The 18,883-nt window shown below is 45.6% G+C and overlaps 1 protein-coding gene across 1 annotated transcript in view; it reads right to left on the bottom strand.

The window, feature by feature from the left end:
* DNAH9 (dynein axonemal heavy chain 9) overlaps positions 1–18,883 on the bottom strand; it is a 191,448-nt gene that overhangs the window by 23,485 nt on the left and 149,080 nt on the right. The window contains exons 61-62 of the mRNA XM_042833278.1: positions 15,091–15,239; positions 12,412–12,539 (exon numbers count right to left, since the gene is read on the bottom strand). Of these exons, the coding sequence (XP_042689212.1) occupies positions 12,412–12,539; positions 15,091–15,239 (277 nt within the window). The remainder of the gene's footprint in view (positions 1–12,411; positions 12,540–15,090; positions 15,240–18,883) is intronic.

The raw sequence follows: 18,883 nt of genomic DNA, 5'->3' as shown, positions 1-18,883 counted from the left end.
TCAGATATGGAAGCGCTGCATTGCTGCTCAGTGTGCACGAGGCAAACTGGCAGGAGCTCTAATAAGCAGTGAATTAGCACATAGTGTGAATTAGAGAAAAACAGAAATCTAAGATTTACAGCCCATTTTAGGTAGCAAACGGGGGTGTCCAAACATGAGCTTGACACCATGAACTCCCTCTGTATTTGCTAGAAAGGTAGAGGTATCTCTGAAGCATCGCTCACCATATGCCTGTGTCTCTTCCTGTTTAGATCTTAATCTGAATCAGATATTTATCTTTCACTTAACAATACTACTGCAGTCTCACAGGAAAAAATAAAAAACAAAAAAACAAGACCCAAATAATTAACCCACAGGAAGCAAACTGGGAAGCTACTCAGAGAGCTGGAGCTGCTTACTGTATGTAAAAATCGCCTGAAGGAGAGAGTGATAGTGAGCTGACAAAGTTAGTCATAAGACAAAGTAATTCCAGGTGGTAAAAATCAAAACTGGTGGTAAAGAATTGCAAAACTGTGCCATCATTCTAAGTGGCTGGCTATGATGTGGCAGAAGAAAGAAATTCAGTTCTGATAGATGCTGTGATGCATACAGAAAACCAACCCTAGCTGTATATATGTAAGCAGTGATGGATTCAAAACTGAACTCAGAGAAGAGATCTTGGAGTTCTTATGGTTATACTCTGCAAATAACAGTTCCACGTTCAACAGCGTGACAGCAATCAAACATCAGCAAAGGAACAGCAAACAAAATTTGAAACATCATTATGTTGCTCTATGAAAGCATGGTGGGCCTTCATCTTGAATGCAATACCCAGTGCTCATTTCTCCCTCCCAAAAAGGATATAACTTCCACAGAAAAAGACACTAAATGGATCTGGACTTGCCAATTAGGAGAGAGATATCAGGGTGGAGGTGATGAATGAGGGATAACAACATAGGGATGAACAGAGCAGTACTTTTTCACATGATGCATAACTAAATTGCAAATTCGTTGTCGCGGGGCTCTGTAGAAGCTGAGACGATCAGAGAACGGAGCTCAGCTTCAATTCACAGGCAGAAAAACCACTGCATCCTCATCCTAACTGTGCACCCTTTCCCTCAGCTCCTGCCTCTCCCTTCTTACAGGCAGGGAACTGGGCTAACAGCTTTCATTCTGGCCCAGCACAGTGTTTTCGTGGACTGATGGCACACAGGAGCACCAAGGCCTGCATGCCACCTGTCACTTTTGCAGAAGAACTTGTAAAGAACTGTAAAATCACAATTTGTTTTTTTTGCCCTACCTATGCATACATGCAGTTATCATGGTGAAAACTGACTTACAGACTCCTAATAGTGACTGCAGTGTACGTGGATCTGAGCCCCAGCTCCGTAAGCACTGCAGCTCTGGATCAGCAACTCCCATCCCACTGAGCACAAAGACAGAGCTCTGGGCTGTTCTGTGTCATGCAGGCACAGCTGCAGCCCACACTGCCTTCACAGGTGCTCTCTGCCTCTGGATCTGCACCAATTTTCAAGGGAAAGGTGCATGCCTGCAAACAGATGTCTGCCACGGAACCAATCCCAGCAGGGCATCACGGAGAAGGTGGGTGACCATTTCCTAAAGGTGCATGCACTAAAATAAGCTAGCAGAGCAAGTGTGCAACTGCGTCTAAGACTGCAATGTCTTCTAAAAATGGGTGCTTAACTATTTCCATTTCCTTCCTCTCTGTGGATATATAAGTGCATATATAAGGTGCACTGAGATCTCAAGGAAAACTCCTACATCGTCTCCTTGCCCAGGACTCTAGAAGTAAGTACCAACCCCCTCCAGTTTGGTAGCTTTTTCCACACAATTTTATGGGGTTGTTCTGATGAAATGGATTTTGAGGTGTTGGGAGAGCTGAGGAGGAGGAGGACAAAGGAACCGTGTTCTGAGAAAAGCCACTCCATGGTGAACAACGGCCATATGAAGAGCAGCAGACAAAATGCAATTATAGCTGGCTGTTGGTGCCCCATTGCTTGTCTGATGCATTTACAATTTCAAGAGCCAGGTAATTCCCAGGGTCCAGGCAACCAACACACTCTAGAAGTTCAATAATAAAGCAAGAGTGGATGAAAACAAATAACCGACGTGTTTCGAACATCTACAGAGATTCAGTAATTTGGGAGATCAGCTTAACAGAAGAGCGTAAGAAAAACCCACCATTAGGTACCAATTTAATCCCAGACTGTATACCTGATCCTTTTTATTTTCATCTTTAATTGGTAGTTTCTTCCTTCATCTGTTTTTATGGTGCTAGATGGCTGAAAAATAATTGCTTTAGCTTGTGTTGACATGACACCAATGACCACTATCTGTCAGCATTGCTGCCTTCAGTATCTCAGCCAACTTAAGAAACATTTCTAATCTAAAGATAGTCGAAGCATTTGTGTATTATACTTCTGTGATGGAAGGGGTGGAAAACAAGCAGGAAAATATAGATTGGTACCCAGATTTCATGATTTAATTAAATGAACACATCTGCAAGGCAGAGGTGGTTCAAACCTGCTAAATTCTCTATTGAAAGGGATGCCATTGGAGGGGATTCAGAGTTTTGAAGGAAAATTAATTCTCAGCAGTCAGATAACAGAACTTGACAGAACATGACTAATGACAACCTCTGCGGTCATAATAATTCAATGTTGTGTCAATTACCAATAATGGCAACACAGAATGCTGCACTGACACCAACCACGGCTGAGCGACTTGTTTATCCAACAGCCCCCTCCTCTCACTCATTTGGAAACCCCTGCTGGTTTCACGGGCTGTCTGTAGCTCTTCTTGGCAGAAAGAGGAGATAATGAAGCCCTGACCCCTTCCCTACAGCTTGGGGCTTCACACACTGCCAACAGCATCTCCCTAAATCACACTGCACAGTTTTGTGTCCTCCCGATTCCAGATGAGCCCCAGGAGACACATTTACCCAAGGCAGCAAGGTAATTCATTGCCTTATTACATTTTTTCTTCGCCAGATTTGAAGTCTGTGAAAGAGCTCTTGTGTGAAGGGCAGCTCCCCAGCATCTCATGTCTTTGTCTGGCTACAATCTCAAATCCATGGGAGTGTTACCCCTCTTTATGAATGGAAAGATAAAGAAGCAGGTGGGAGCCAAATCCTGCCAAAGGAAACAGCTGAAAAGGAGGTAAAGAAAGAAATCTGAGATATGCTCCCATGACACTGACCACTACCACTGCGACACGCTCCCTGCTCTCCCCTCTTTGCATCCCAGACTGATAGAGCAGCACAGAAGGGCTGGGGGAACATGCAGGAACATGGGAATGCCAGAGGTTTCTCTTTGGGAATTCACTTCCAAGCACCTCTGTGTGCTTGTACTTCAGAAGGCAGGACATATATCACAGGATGCAAGTGTTCCTATGGCAACCATCAGAAATAGCACCACGTATATATAAAGCAGCACACACTCCACAATGCACTCCCTTTGCTGATAGCGACTGCAGATCCTTCACAGCACTGAAGCAGCTCTCTTGCCTTATCACAAATCCCTGAGCAGTGGGAATTAGCTGTTTGTACAAAGCCTCCTCCTCTTATGAGATGCTCTCAGAAAACAGTCACTGATTTTACAGCAAGTGTGAAAGCTGGGCTTGGCAGCCCAGAGATGACCCCAGTACTTTAATTACACTGTATCATGGTGTGGTATATGAAAGGATGGGGGGGGAGGTCACTGCTCCCTGGCCATGACAGCTCCCAGTGATGGCATGAGGTTTAATTATACAAGGTCACAGAGTCATAAGGATTGGAATGGACTTCTGGAGACCCTCTCGTCTACATCCCCCTCCTAAAGGTTCTCTACAGCACAGGTCACACAGGAAAGTATCCAGGCGGGTTTAAATATCTCCAGAGATGGAGAATCCACCACCTCTGTTACAGTGCCCTGTCCCCTCAGACAGGACCTCCCCAGGGCAGAGCAGAGGGGATGGATCACCTCCTTCGCCATGCTGGCCATGCTCTTGGTAACCATTGGCTGCCTTGGCCACCAGAGCACACTGCTGGTTCACAGTCACCCTGCTGGCCACCAGGACACTTCGGTCCTTCTCCACAGAGCTCCTTCCCAGCAGGTCAGTCCCCAGTCAGTACTGACGCACGCGGCTGTTCCTCCCCAGTTGCAGAACTCCACACTCGCCCTTGGTTCCTCTCTGCCCACTGCTGCACACTCACAGGAAGTGAGGCTCCATCCTCCATCAGCCAGCAATCATGGGAATGCTGCTACTGAACTTGAAGAACAAACTGGATAAATACAGACCTTCCACTTCCAAACTGCTGCATCCACTTCCAAACTGTGCTTCCAAACTGCACTTCCAAACTGTGCATTCAACATCTGCTCACAGGCCTGTAGCTCAACATGGAGAGGGGCCATATCAGAGCACAAGCAGCAGTTTCTGTCACCAGAGAGACGCTGGTGTTCAACCAGCTGAGTAATTACAGCAGCCTATGTGAAGTCTCTGGACTTCAGTACCTACAGCCTGAGTCTTTTCAAGCCCTAATTGCATGGATAATGCTTGACAGGGAAGAGCACACTTGATTCCTGCAGTCGGTGCTGCCTTAGCCCTGCCTGCATCCCTTACTGTCCAGGGAATCCCTCTGCACACAGCCCCAAGGAGGACAGCAGCACATAACAGTGAGTCCAATGACTTCATTGTCCGTTAGCCTCACCTCTGAACACGCCATCCATGGTGTCAATGCACAGCCCTGTGATGCTCCCCGTCACCTCACCTGGGCTGGGCAAGCTTTATATCTCTCCTCATCAGCTTAGCCACTAAGAAGTGATGAACATGAGAGCACTGCTCAGCCTTTTGCTGCACTGGAAACTTTACATCGCTTCCCCCCTTTTTGCTTGTGGTGACAGACACAGAGTCACAGACTCACAGAAGGGTTTGGGTTGAAAAGGACTTGAAAGCACACCCAGCTTCAATCCTCTGCCACAGGCTTGTTGCCCGCCACCAGCTCAGGCTGCCAAGGGCCCATCCATGTCCTCAAGTACCTCCAGGGATGGGGGCAGCCACAGATTTCAGGGCAGCAGTGCCAGGGCCTCACTGCCCTCTGAGTAAAGAATTTCTTTCTAACATTTAACCTAAATCTCCCCCCTTTTAATTTAAAACCATTCCCCCTTGTCATATCACTATCAGACCATGTAAAAAGCTACTCTCCCTCTTGTTTATAAGCTTACTTTAAGTATTGGAAGGCTTCAATGAGGTCTTCCCAGGACCTTCTCTTCCCCAGGCTGAACAAGCGCAGCTCTGTAAGCCCTCACCCACTGTGACCACAGCTCCAAATGGGGTCACGTACTCCTTTTCTGCTAGAAGTTGAGCAAAAACAGGCTGATCTATGATCCTCCTGCTGAACAAGGTACAGAGAAGGCTGATGCAAATGGCGGGAGGAGCAGAAGACAAAGTCCAAACGGGCTGGCCTGAAAATTTAGCAGCACTTCCAGGATACCTGCAAGCATTGGACTGTTTTTAGAACAGTCTTACAACAGAGGTTTCCAGGGCAGTCTTATGACAACACCAAAGCTGCAGTATCTACATAAGCATTAAAAGCCCAACAGAAACTTAATTCCATCCCAGATCAATACCTACATTACCTGCTGGTCTGTAAGTGGATCTGAAAGTGGAAAAACTTGTGGATGGCTTCTGTGACATGAGGTGGGAAGGAAAACACCTGTCTGATAGCCAATACATTTCTCTAACAGAATGGAGAAAAACTCATGAACCAGAACTGAAAGTAGAATGGGTAATTCTCCTTTTATATACACCTAGGAATGAAAGATAATGTGGCTGGAGGAAAACTGGTTCCTTCTTTACTGAAGCAGAGGCTTAGTGTCAAATGCTTGTGTGCCTAGAATGGACAACACATCTCATAAAGGACAATATCTCTCATGCTTGCAGCTAAGTCTAGTGATGCATTGCACAGAAAAAGTCTCCACTGTGTCTATCATGCATTAAGAAGTGCTCTGCCAACGTCTGACTCTCATACAGTTTTGTTCATTGTTACTTAGTTTAGTGAATCTGACTTACATGAATCTGACTTAGTGAAGCAATACCTATGAAAATGGAAAGATGCTCAAGAATTACATTAACTTGATTGCAAAGAGAGGGAAATGACATTTTAGCTAATGGATGAAGACTACAATTAAATTGGGAATGTCTAATGTCTGAATTTTTCTCTGCATCAGTTCATCCAGATCTGCAGTTATAAACATGCAAACAAATTTCATTGTTTCTTTGCCAGTAGGTTGAGAAATATCACTTGGTGACTGCAATGACCTCTGCCCTGGGAAAAAGCTTCAGAGCAGGGCTAGAGAAGGAAACCCAGCTGACACAGCTCATGCTTGTATGTACTTAGGGCTCTCTGATGTGCAAAGTTCTTTTCTCCCTAGGTACACAAGATTGAATGCATCAGAGACCTGACCTTCACATCTCCTATCACTTTTCCTTGTTTCTGAGCACTGAGTCCAGCAGAGAATCTCCTCTCCTCAGCTCCTCCATCAACCAGATTAAGGATACTGCCACCAATGCACTCCACAAACCTCCTCAATTCAGTGCCCTGCCGCATCGTCCCTCCAGCACTTACAGGGTGGCTGAAACTCCCCATGAGAAGAGAGAGTTTCCAGTGCCAGCGAAGCTTCCCGACCTGTCTGAATAAGGCTTCACCCACTTCCACCTTCCATAGCAGTCTTCAGCAGAAACCCACCATGGCCTCACCCAGACTGCTCTGCCAGACAACCTCCTAAGCTCTCAGCTGACTCTTCAACCATCCACAGGCATTCCTGCTGCTCTCCATGCATGGCAGCACTCAGTGAGCCATCCCAGCACATCTATGGGATCTGGACCAGATGGCAGCCCTATGGCAGCGTGTGGATCTGTAAGTTCTCCTGTTTGTTCTCCTTGCTGTGTGCAAGATGCTGGAGCTCAGTGCAGCTGGATGTGACCTCTACCAAGGCAACTAGGAAGGTGCAAGGCTTTCCTCATGGATACCTTAGAAAGGAGATATTTTTCCCCCAGGTTTCATTTGTCAAAACATTTACAGACTCAGTTGGCTATCTCAGCTTCCCAGTTTGTGCCTACAGAGAACAGAAGATACATCCTTAGGACTGGCCTGCAAGGCAGGTGCCCACAGCTATTGACAAGTATGCTGCCTACAACAGGCTCACCTCACAAAGCAGTTTGCCCGAGGTCTGCATGCTTTGCCAGCACTTCCCACCCTGCTTTCATGCAGTCACAGCAGCATGTGCTGTGATGTTAGCTGCCTATAGAATCAGAACAGCAGGGAAGAGAGGAAATAATACAACATACAACATCCATACCAAGACCCCACCAGAACAGTTCAGCTTTATCACCACACCCATGGGGACACTGTGCTGAACCTTCAGACAGTGGCCTCACCTTCCACTCCCAGTTCATACCTGCTGCTTTCACAGCAGGGATTTCTCCTGTCCAAAGTTCTTTTTCCCTTTGCTATTAGTCCTGAGCAAGTGATTTTGCACTATTCTACTAAATTTCACCCTATTTCAATTACTGTAGTCCTATAGTCTGTTCCGGTTACCTTGTATCACATTTCAATCTTCTTCTGTATGGACTACACTTCTGGTAATCAAGCATCAATGCAAAGCCATCAACACACGGTCATTTCTTTGAGCCTATGCAATGCTTTAAGTGAGATCAGTCCCTTGGCTGTTCTTTAGCAGTCCTGCTAGCAACATTCAACTTCTACAGCATCCCTAATGAATCCCTGTGTGGCACCTGCAGCCTTACTAAGCTCACATCTTTATTTCAGTGAAGCTCAGAGTTGGAAGGGAGCTCTGGAGTCATCTGGTCCAACCTCCCTGGCTCAAGGAGGGCCACCAAATTTATCTTCTCTATAACGTCAGTAATCTTCATAGTGCAAACCACCCGACAGACCTCATCCACCTTTACAAATTCCTATTACAATTGATGCTTATACCTGTGTTTCTCATTTCGTCCTTCAAAGTTTGTTCTGAAACCTCTGCATACCGTTTAGACTAATTAGTGTGCTCCAATAATTCCTCTCTGTTTTGGAAGATGTGCTAAATAAGCCGTTATTTTCTAGTCAGATGGCATCCTCTGATTTGACAGATTCATCACAAAAGCTTGCAATGGACTCGCAGTTTCTTCTATCAGTGTTTTAATATTCAGAGGCATAGATTATCCAGCTCTCTGAGTCGAGCACATTATTCTCTTTGATCTGATTTTCCTCCTACTTTTAATAAATCTTGTTTTCCAGAAAAGTACATTTGCGTGGGTTTTCAACAACCAGCCCTCAAGGACATCAAATCTTCCAACCCTGGGAGTGAGCGCTCACCAAACTCCCACAGCCAAAGCATTCCAGGCAGGGACCAGAGGATGACAACAAGTGACCCGGGGAGATGCTGTCAGAGGAATTCTTGCGTTCAACTCCAGGCTGTGAAGAGCTTCCCATCCTTGGTCAGATCTCACCGTTCCCTTCATGTGACACACCGTGAGCCACCGTGTCGTGAGCTGGTATCCATCATCCAAATGTTTGCACCCAACTCCATCCCCCATCTTGAAAAGTAAGAGAGAACAGGGTTTCCTCTTGATCAGAGCTAAAGGAAGAAGCATTTGGAAACCTGGAAAAGAAACCTGCTTTCTGATGAGATGTCCTGTGAGAGGATCGCATCCTTGTGACATGACAGAACCTTATTTCTCCCAACGTTATCAGTGAGAATCCAGAAACTATCGACAATTTCTTCTATCCTGAGAACAACATCAAGGTGTTGCTGGTGAGGAGACACTAACAAATGCATTTATTCACACCTACATTGTTTTCTTGATGTTTGTAATGGATTTTCAGCACTCCAAAGCACCTGGACTGCATGCTCGATAAAATCTGCTTTAAAAGTACTTTATTTGTAGTTGTCTCAGTTTCTTTCTCATGGAAATGAAGACCATTTGAACTGCTGGTAACAGCCTTTAGTGACCTGCCCAGGAACCAAAGATGTTCAGGTGCTGCCTGCTGGGGGTCACTCAGCCCTGCTCTGACCCTAAGCCCCCCCTCTCACTAATTTGGAAGCCTCTCAGCTAGGGCACTTTGTCCCTAAATCTTCTTCTGACTGCCATAGTGTAATTACAAACAGCACTTGCCCAAATGGCAACTCCAGGAATTCTCCCGGCACCAAAAAAGAGTCTTGAGAAAAGCATGACTTGGTGCAAAAATCTAAAAGAATATGAAAAATCTAAGACTTTCCTCAGTTTTTCAGGTGTAGTTTCATTGACAGACCCCTTCCCACCAGGCCCTACGACTGCTGCAAACTGCATGTGACAGTCAACAGGGGAAGCTCAATGCCACATGGAATGGAGGTGCACCCATCTCAGGGAAAAGCATGAGACTTAAATTCTGTGCCTTTACCACGGCCAGAAAAATCTGTTTTAAACCCTTCCAAATTCATGATCCAGGAGATTCAGAGGCTGAGCCTGATATTAAATGGATTTCAGAGGAGCACAGAGATTTGCCTTGATTCTGCAGTGCTAACAGATGATTCAGAAAGGAGCAGCAGCTGGGCCAGTACTGAGGTTCTTCTCTGTGGCTCTCACTTAACATTTCCTTCTTCAGCAGCCTCACGTTTGCCATAGATAGGCTCCTACTCTGCAGCTGGACCCTCTGTCTGTTTAGAGAATAGTGATGCCCATGGATTCCATTCTCTCATCAGCTGTGACACTGCAAGGCAGTGCTGTGCAGGTTGCAGGGGCAGGAAGCACTGCTGGCTTGGCTCTGACACATGGGTATGTCTCTTTCCATGAGAACGAAGGGACAAATGCTCTCTCTTGTTCTGCCCTGTAAAATGATTCACTCATGAAAACCTCCATTTTCAGGGTGAGCTGAAACACTTTCAGGTTCCCCAGAGAGTCATTTGCTGCTTTTCTTAATTTGCCTCCTGCAGTGCTGGCTGCCATCCAGCAGGCAATGTTGCCTGGTCATTACAGCTTGGGAGGAATTGGCCCCAGGTCAGCAGCCCTTCAAGGCACAAGAACAGCAATGCTGTGGCTGTAGTACAGTAGGGAGTTCCCAACTGTTTCAATACCCCGTAGCAACTGACTTCCACAAAGCCAATTGCCTGACTCTTTATTGCTTGTAGTACTTGACTTCTGGTTCCAATCAAACTATATGTGTAAAAGCCATTTAGGTGATCCCATCAAGTGTTTGTCTTGGAGCGTGTATATGGGTTGATACAAGTCAGCAAATTCAATGGTTGTAAAGGGAAGCTCAACTCCATGTCACCTGAAGAGCTGTTCAGTGGATGATGAAGTACAGAAGTGAAGCTAACAGCTGCTTTTGCCCTGCTCAAAAGCAAATGGGAAGCCTGCACGTAGCTGTCCTGTGGATGGATGGCACACAGGCTCCAAACAGTGAGTTTAATTTACCCTGATTGCCTGGAGATCTGCTCTGTCTTCTCTCTCACTGTAACAGCAATGATCCAAAATGCTCGGATGTTTTTGCATATTGAGTTGTCTGTGTCATTCCAGGTGCTGTGTAAGTGAACTGCAGACACTCCTGAAGCAGTCTGCATGGCACCTGTCACCAGAAGCCTCGCAGGAAAGATCTTGTCAAACCAACTGCCATATGGCAAGTATTTGCAAGTATTCCCCATGACCACCTGTGACTGAAATGACAGGAGCATCCTTTGTGGGACTGTTGCTCCTGCTGTGATGAGTTTAGATACTGATTCACCAGCACCTGGAGTAGTCAGCATTTCAGTCCTGAAAAAACGTTCAATCTTGCAAACAGCTTTGTCCAGAGAATGAACTGCTATCAGATGCATTTCTGTTGACCATAAAAGAACAGAGTATGAGCTGCTCAAGTTAGGGGACAGCGATATAGCACCTCTTTCTCATTGTACATGAAGATCCAGCCCTTGGAAAGAGATGGGCGCAATCTGGAGCTGAGCAGCTCAGTCCTTCTGATGGGCAGCTAAGGTCCCTTGCTCTGCTGTCCTTCCACACGTCTGATCAGGACCTCAAAAGCAGAACCTGGAGGGGAATGGCACAGCCAGCCTCAAGCACCTGCTGGATGTTCCCAAGCCTGTCCTGATGCAAACCACCCCTCAGCACCATCTGCTCACAGGCCCTGCCTGGATTGCTCAGTAGGTCAATGACTGCAGGGACAGGAAGAAAGGCCTCTGACTTCTGCTCAGCATCAGTCTTGTCTGTGTTGCTTTCTTCTAAACCAATCACAACACAGAACTAAAACATTTATGTGCACAGTTTCATCAGTTTTGTGCTGACTGCAGAGAAAATCCCAGGTGGCCAATGCCCCCAACAAGACCCATACTGGTGTGTGGCAGCCTGCCCTCACAGCCACTGCTGGCACCCCTCAGTTTCTGCCATGCATCAAAATCTGCCAGCAGCCATGAGCTGAACTCCTCTACGAGCCCCAGGGCAACCTGCCAGCTCTGTACCACTGCAGATCCCATGCAGCAACTACTCCCCATTACAGGAAAGAAAACCAAAAACTTCACTCTGCAATTCTGAATGGAAGATATCTCATAAGTCTGCTTATTTTTTTCACTGTCTTAAAAGTGGATGCCAGCATTACAGCTGCCTTTATTAAAAGCTCCTGACAAGCTCAGAATTGTCTAGCTTGGAGGAAGCTTGCAGCAAGAGCATGAAGGAAGATCAAAATATCAATGGCATTTCATTTAAATCCAGAACGAAGCCCGTAGGCTCAGAGCAGGACACCAAGCATTGTCTGAGCCTAATCCTTACACACACAATTCAGTGATAATAAATGTTTATAAAATCCACACCGAGGAAAACAGAGGGATTCCCAAGAACTGAGATGAGAGCTGCATATTAGCAAACCAAAGCACTCACAGAATAATTGACTCAAGAGAGCACTTGAAGACAGTGCTCCCCTCACACCTTGTAAGACTTGGCATCGTTTGATGAGAGCTGTAAGCATTTACCTGTTTTGGGATGTATAAAGGCATCAGCTCCACTGACAGCCTCTGCCTTTCGTACAGTGGAGCATACCTTCTCTTTGCTCATTTAAATACACAGCAAGTTTGGAGTGGTGGAAAGTGAGCAACTCTAACAGCTCTCAAGAACATTGCTCCTTTACATATTTATGGAGCAAACAGAAGCACAGGCAAATGTAGCACCATCTCCTCTGCCAGCTCTCCTTACAACTGCACATCCTGCAGAGGGCTCACAGAGCAACAGAACCAAGATGACAAAGACTGATAAAAAGCAGAAGATAACAGCAAGAAACAAGCAGAAACCAGTGATCTGAAAACACAGGTAATGCCTTGTTCCATCTGATGAGAGAACTGATAACTGTGTTAACTCAGTCAGCACCTGGACACTGGCGGAGCGACCAGCCTGCTTCCAGATAGACAGCAGTACCTGCAGGATCACCCAGTGCCCCTCTGCTGCAGCCACGTCCAGAGCTTGCTCAGCAACCACCTCCTGGCCTTGTCCCAGGGACACATTGTGGAAATTCCTGTTGTTAAATGTGTAACCGAGTTTTCTCCCTAAAAGAAAAAGAAAAGAGCGGTGTTCAGTGCTTTCTAATTGGAACAGCAGTAGCCACGCTGAGTTCAGCCTCATCAAAAACCTCACAGAAGAGCCATCACACTTCTCACAAGAGTTATCTTGTCTCTCTCCCTGCCAAAGCACTGAAAACAGCACTGGCTTCCTCCAAACTACTTTTAATTACAGAGTGAAATCAACACAAAGGTAAAGTGCCTCTTGTTTAAAGAACATTATTCCCCTGTAACCTTGTGCAAAAACATATTTTACAGCGGTAGGAAATTAAAATCATTTCCTGCTGATTAAATAAGCTTTGAACAAGATATTGTTCAGTGGGGAAATGTGCCATGTGAACGTGTGCTCAAACCAGCAGCGAGGGCAGGAGCCCTTTTGGTTGTGAGCAGGCAGCAGAAAGGGAATGGGTGGCCAGGGCTTCCAGGCAAGTTTCAGAATAAAACAAGGAAAAGATTTGTCTAGCAAGCCTGATCTCTTGGTACAAGACTGGAAACAGATGGCAATACATAAAACAAACATCCAATCCTTTCCAGTTGTTTACACTTTCCACTTAGCCTTACTAGATAAAAAAACCCTGGGACACCGTTTTGCCCATCTTTGAGAACTTCCAGTTTTCCTTCTCACTACATCTGGCTGCCAACCAACTCTGAGAGCTGCTGATCTGCTCTGCACAGAACAGCGCTGCCTTCAGGACCCATCCTCCCAAGGAGGGATGAGGCAAGTTCACAGAAGGCAGCATGATCACCCCAGCCAGGTGATGCCAGGCTTCCTCCTGCAGGAGGGAGAGCAGGGAGTGGGGCAGGCAGCTGTCCTCACAGGAACACTGGGTGGGGAAAACACTGAATAATGAGTCTGGACAAATCCCAGCAAGGCAGGCCTAAGGGCAGTGCAGCTGCACCAAAGCAAGGGTTTCATTGTGCCAGATTTCTCTCATTTTTATTTGCTGTAACTCTTCTGGCTGACTAACCCAGGTGCTCAGCTACACACAAATATATCTTACCATTCTGATCAAATAATTCACAGCTGGAATTTAATGCTCCTTCACACATAACAGAAAGTGACAGTGAGAGACAGGAGCATCAGTGTGCTCCAGTGGGAAGCCAGGCACAAGGCAGGGCCTTCCCCACTGAGTCCCCTTCAATTCACAGCAGTGAGACCTGACACAGGGGCAGAAAGAGAACGAAACAGAGCTCAAAGCCCAGAACTGCCCTGTGGCCCAGCAGCACTGCTACTCATGTAGAACTTGAATGGTGAGGTGCTGGAACAGCTGCCCAGACAGGCTGGGGATGCCCCATCCATCCCTGGAGGTGTTCAAGGCCAGGTTGGATGGGGCCCTGGGCAGCCTGGGCTGGTATTAAATGTGGAGGTTGGTGGCAGCCTGCATGTGGCAGGGAGTTGGAGCTTGATGATCCTTGAGGTCCCTTCCAACCCAAGTCATTTTATAATTCTATGACTGCCTAGATTGGCACTGACTTGAACATTATTTGGGATGACCCAAAGGTGCACCACAGAGAGGAAAACAAACCTGCAGCTCAGGCAGGCAGTGCTCAGATACCACACACCCTCACGATGCCTCAGATCGGTGCTGCTGGTTTCTCTGCTGGGGCTGCCAGCCCTGCTGAGCATTAGCCTGGAGATCTGCCCACAATAAACTGGCCAGCAGTTCTACTGTGCTAGTCTGATACGAAACTCAGTTTAGACAACACTCCGAACTGCTGGCAACATTGCAACATTGCTTGTCCATGAACAATGGTCTTAGAGATGTGGGTAGTGCATGGCTGGAGAGGGAGAAAGGACACCTGAGAAGCACAACAGCAATGTGCATGCACCCTGAGGCAGTGCCCAAAGGCAACCTCAGCTCCAGCGGGACAGAGCTGCTCCGCTGTACAGTCTCAAAATAAGTGCCTTCAATGACTTTGACTTGGCAGCAGTGCGGTGTGAAGCTGTCCCCATTTCCAGATGCTCAGGCTGAAAACAGAAATGCTTCTGAAGTGAAGCTGAGAAATGCTTCTGAAGTGAAGCACAGCCATTGCTGGACTCTCAAATTGCAAAACCTCCAAGGTGCACCTGGGCTCTGAGTGTGACAGCACATCGCCAGAGCTTCCACACTGAAAACAGCTCAAGAAGGATGGGATTAAAAACCGGACACTCTGGCTCTAACCAGCAGGATGCTACAGGGAGCTGCTGCTTATTTTTAGCTACCTGGCAGTGTACTGGATACCTATGACGTAAATCATAGGTTGTGTATAAAACCGGCTCAGAAATCGTTGCAGTGTGAACCACAGTGGGAATCTCAGCACTGCAAGAAAGAGACAAGTTTAATTTAAACTTTAGATGAACATCCAAAAGCCTTGAAAGAAGAAAGCGAAAACAAAAAAAGACCAAAAAACAATGAGAAACAAATCACATCCTCTCACAATTATCTATTTTTACTGGATTACTCAATTATCTACAAACAGATGAAAAAAAACCATCACACCAAGATACTTATGCAGAAGATACAAAACAGTTCTGTGATATCAGCCATGATTCATTTACCTTGTTTCTCCACATCCTTCAGTGGGTCAACACCTGGGGACAGGATAAAAAACATTGGGGTTGCAGGTCCCGATTCCTCGAAGGAAGCTGCAAAATCCAGGGGTCTCCCAGCCACGTATTTACTGCCGAGCTTCTCTTCTACAAAATCTCTGTCAAAAAGAGAAAAGTTATGCCAATCTACTACAGCTCAGGAAAGAAAGCTTCCCGTACAAATAATCAGCTAATTCATTTTGCTTTTGCTGATTCAAATAAATGAGAAACTCAAACAAATGAGGATAAAATCACTTTAGGAAGGGTCTGCAGCCCAGGCTCTGGGATCTATCTCTTGCTAAGCAATTTCTGGCATTTCCTACAGGTATGAAATGGCCTGTGGTACAGAAACATCTGTGGTGAACAACCAAGTGAGAAGGACAAGCAGTGGGACCTTGCTGCTGCAAGCACGGGTTTGGTAATTACACAGATAGGAGAGAAGAAATAGTTAAGCCAATGCACAGAAAAACCACAGCATGCTTTTAATCCAGTTTGAGAGGAAGCAGCATTCCTTTAGATTTAGCACCAAAAGCCACAAAAAGTCCAGATGATTTAGAAAATTGCTTTGTTCTGGGAAGATAAAAGTGAAGAGCTCTAAGAATATCCTGTGCGTGTTGCTGAGTCTCTGCATGAGAGTCACAAGGAAAAATAGAACAGAGCGAACAGGAGCTGCCTGAACAGGGAGCAGAGTATGGAGAATGGCCAGGCTGAATTTCCCTGGGGTGAGCTTACCAAAAATCACTGCTTTATACAAAGATGGTACAGTGAGCATTGATTCAAATGCAGGAGCATTACATTCAAAGCCCAGGAACAAGCAGTTGCTTTTCTAGCGGAGATGCATGACTCAGCCTTTTGAAAACTCGGTACCAGGGGAACAAAAACATCAACCAGTTTTCAACTTGGGAATAATACCAGAATAAGGCAGCCAAATTCTTTCTAAGAGAGCTGAGAGCCTTCAAGGACGAGTGAAAGGCAACTGGAATAGAAATGCCTAAAGGGATTGCAAAAGGAAGAAATTCCAATTTGTTTGGAGCCTCTTCAAAGTAGATTTTTCTGGCTTGGGTCAAGATTTGCTGAAGAGCTGATGGAGACGTTCAGTGTACAACATCTAAGAAAATCCGTGAGATACAAGGTCATAACATTCTACATGAAATAATGCTTTGGAGATTGAGAAGTACAGTGAATGTGTCCTGAGGACTCCGAAATGAGTCACAGTGCAGGAAAGCAGAGGCTGCCCTCAGCGATGGGGACGGAGGCTGCTCTCAGTGCTTCATAGAGGCAGCCCACAAGATAAGCAGGAGCACTTGAATAATGGTGCCATCATTAAAGGCATTCTCTTCAGACGCGTTGAGTGGCTTGCAGCTTTTCTATGCTCGATGCAGTCCCCCCGTAGGTGAGCAGTCCATACATGTGCCATAACTGAGGCACAGCTTGTGCAAAGATCCCCAGGGATCTGCCATGAGAAGTGACAAAAAGTATACACAAAAAATCTGTACATGGGCACAGGGAGGATGACTCCAAAGAGCTTTCGAGACCATCTTTATAATTCTGGTAAGTGCAATGTGGGACACAAAGGGTCTTTCACCTTTCTACACAGCAGCTAGAGGTTAGGTCAGGATATCTTAGGGAATCTAAAAAGCCCCTGGGCACCTTTGTTTCAGTTACTGAATTCCTCTGTGACCCCCCTAAAGGCACCCAAGCACTTGCCAAGCACCTATTTCAGAAAGGCAGGAAGGTTTAAATGGCTTTAAACTGGAAGAGGGTTGATTTAGATTAGATATTAGGAATAATATCTGTGAGGGTAGTGAGACACTGGAACAGGTTGCCCAGAGAGGCTGTGGATGCCCCCTCCCTGGAAGCATTCAAGGCCAGGCTGGATGGGGCTGTGAGCAACCCGGTCTAGAGGGAGGTGTCCCTGCCTACAGCAGTAGGGTTGGAACTACATGATCTTAAAAGTCCCTTCCAGCCCAAACCATTCTATGATTCTATAGTCATGGCAGTACTTACAGTGAGTTCACTGATGATCAATTAGGTATTTAGCACAGCAAGAAGAGATCAGCAAGTTGAGAACTGCAAGACAACTTGTGGCATCCAGTAATGTTGCAGAATAAACTACCAAAAAGTCAATTAATTTGATCAGATGCAATGATCAGCACTTCTGGCTGAACCAGGGTTGCCAAGGCTGAAGTCCTTAGGGCAGGAGATGCAACTCCTTAGTGCTCTGCTGGAAGAATCTCCACTCTTTCAACAGTAACAGACTCAACACGGTTTTGAAGACACATGGAAGAAAGTGATACCAGGGGACTGTTGCCCAACTGTGTCGTTGTTATTGGGGATGCTACTGCATCCAGTTCAAAGACATTTTCTTTCTGTCAGAGTACCAGGTTTTACTGACAGAAGGACAGATGAACAGATGTGGGTGTTTTTCAGAGAGGTGAATCTCTTAGGAACACCAACTATCTTCTCTAATGGATCAACACCTCTTCAAGCCAGGCTGCTGGCTGAAGAAAGGTCTGAGGAGTATGATACTTTCATGGAGGAAAAAGGAAGTCAAAGGCATTTTGTCTGGCATTGTAACCACTAAGAATTACCCATTTGGTTTGGGGGAGGTTTGTTTCCCTAAACAACCTGGGCAACGTAATCTGGAGGGTGACAACTAGTTCACAGCAGGAGCATGAAAGTGGGTGGGCTTTAAAGACTTTTCCAACCCAATCCATTCTATGGTTCTCTGATACAAAAGCTCTATCTAGAATGTTTGGGACTACTTCATGACTGTGTTGAATTTCAAGAAGAATTTTAGTCACAAGCATCTACTGAGTTGTGGAGAAGGCACTGTAAAGAGTTGCTATTTGAAAAGGTTTATGTTGTAACCTATCTCTAGGTAAGAAACACCACCAAAAAATACATTTAGATGTTCTCATGCAGACAGAAAAGCTTGATGTGCCCAAGCCCTAAAAATATTCAGTCAAATTTTTGAATTCAGATTCTCTTACCTTCTCACAAAAGAAAAGTATGAAAGGAATTGAAACTTTATGTTCCAGCTATTTTTGAGCTATACAAGTACCACCATTTTGACTGAAAGGAATGAATTAAACTTGCTTAAGTGAAGCAGGCACTTAAAAGCTCAGAAGGACAAGAGCGTGTTTTACTCAAGCTCAACAGCAAAAAGAAGAGCAATTCTTTAAGCTGAGAGAACACACAAAGGGTCCAGCCCCAAAACAGCAACTAATGAAAAAGAAGGTAGTTTAGAATGGTATAACGATGATAAATGTCATCATTTAATTGAATAAAATGCAGTAACATTGGCCATAGTGATACTTCACTCAAAATCTTGCCCATGTTTTTCTGTGCACCTTAAAGCACAAAGAAAAGCGTAGCTCATGGGCTGACAATCACACCTGCCAGACGGTGGAGCAATTTAAGCTATCTGAGCAGCAGTGGAATAAGAGGCATTGCAGAAATGTCAGATGATAGACTACCAGCACAAGGAATGAAAAAACAAGTCCTAATGGAGTCAAAGACCTTTAGTTTCTCCTGGAACAGCCATATTAGCCATAGTGCTTTTGCATATCTTTATGAAGTTTAGACTTGCCTGGTTACCTTTAATACATAATTTACAACTACAACAATCACAACAAGTATCACATAAATTTTGAATTAAAAAAAAAACCAAAACAACAACAAAAAACACACAAAGCACCTCCATAAAACTTCCCTTTACTTCAGTATTTTATTCCTGCACCTAAGGAACAATGGCTATAAG

This window comes from Centrocercus urophasianus, unplaced genomic scaffold, assembly GCF_019232065.1.
Source record: "Centrocercus urophasianus isolate 14NV4802_14NV808 unplaced genomic scaffold, USGS_Curo_1.0 seq_41, whole genome shotgun sequence".
Lineage (NCBI taxonomy): Eukaryota > Metazoa > Chordata > Aves > Galliformes > Phasianidae > Centrocercus > Centrocercus urophasianus.
The sequence above is the reverse complement of the archived record's forward strand: the minus strand, read 5'-3'. Positions and strand labels throughout refer to the sequence as shown.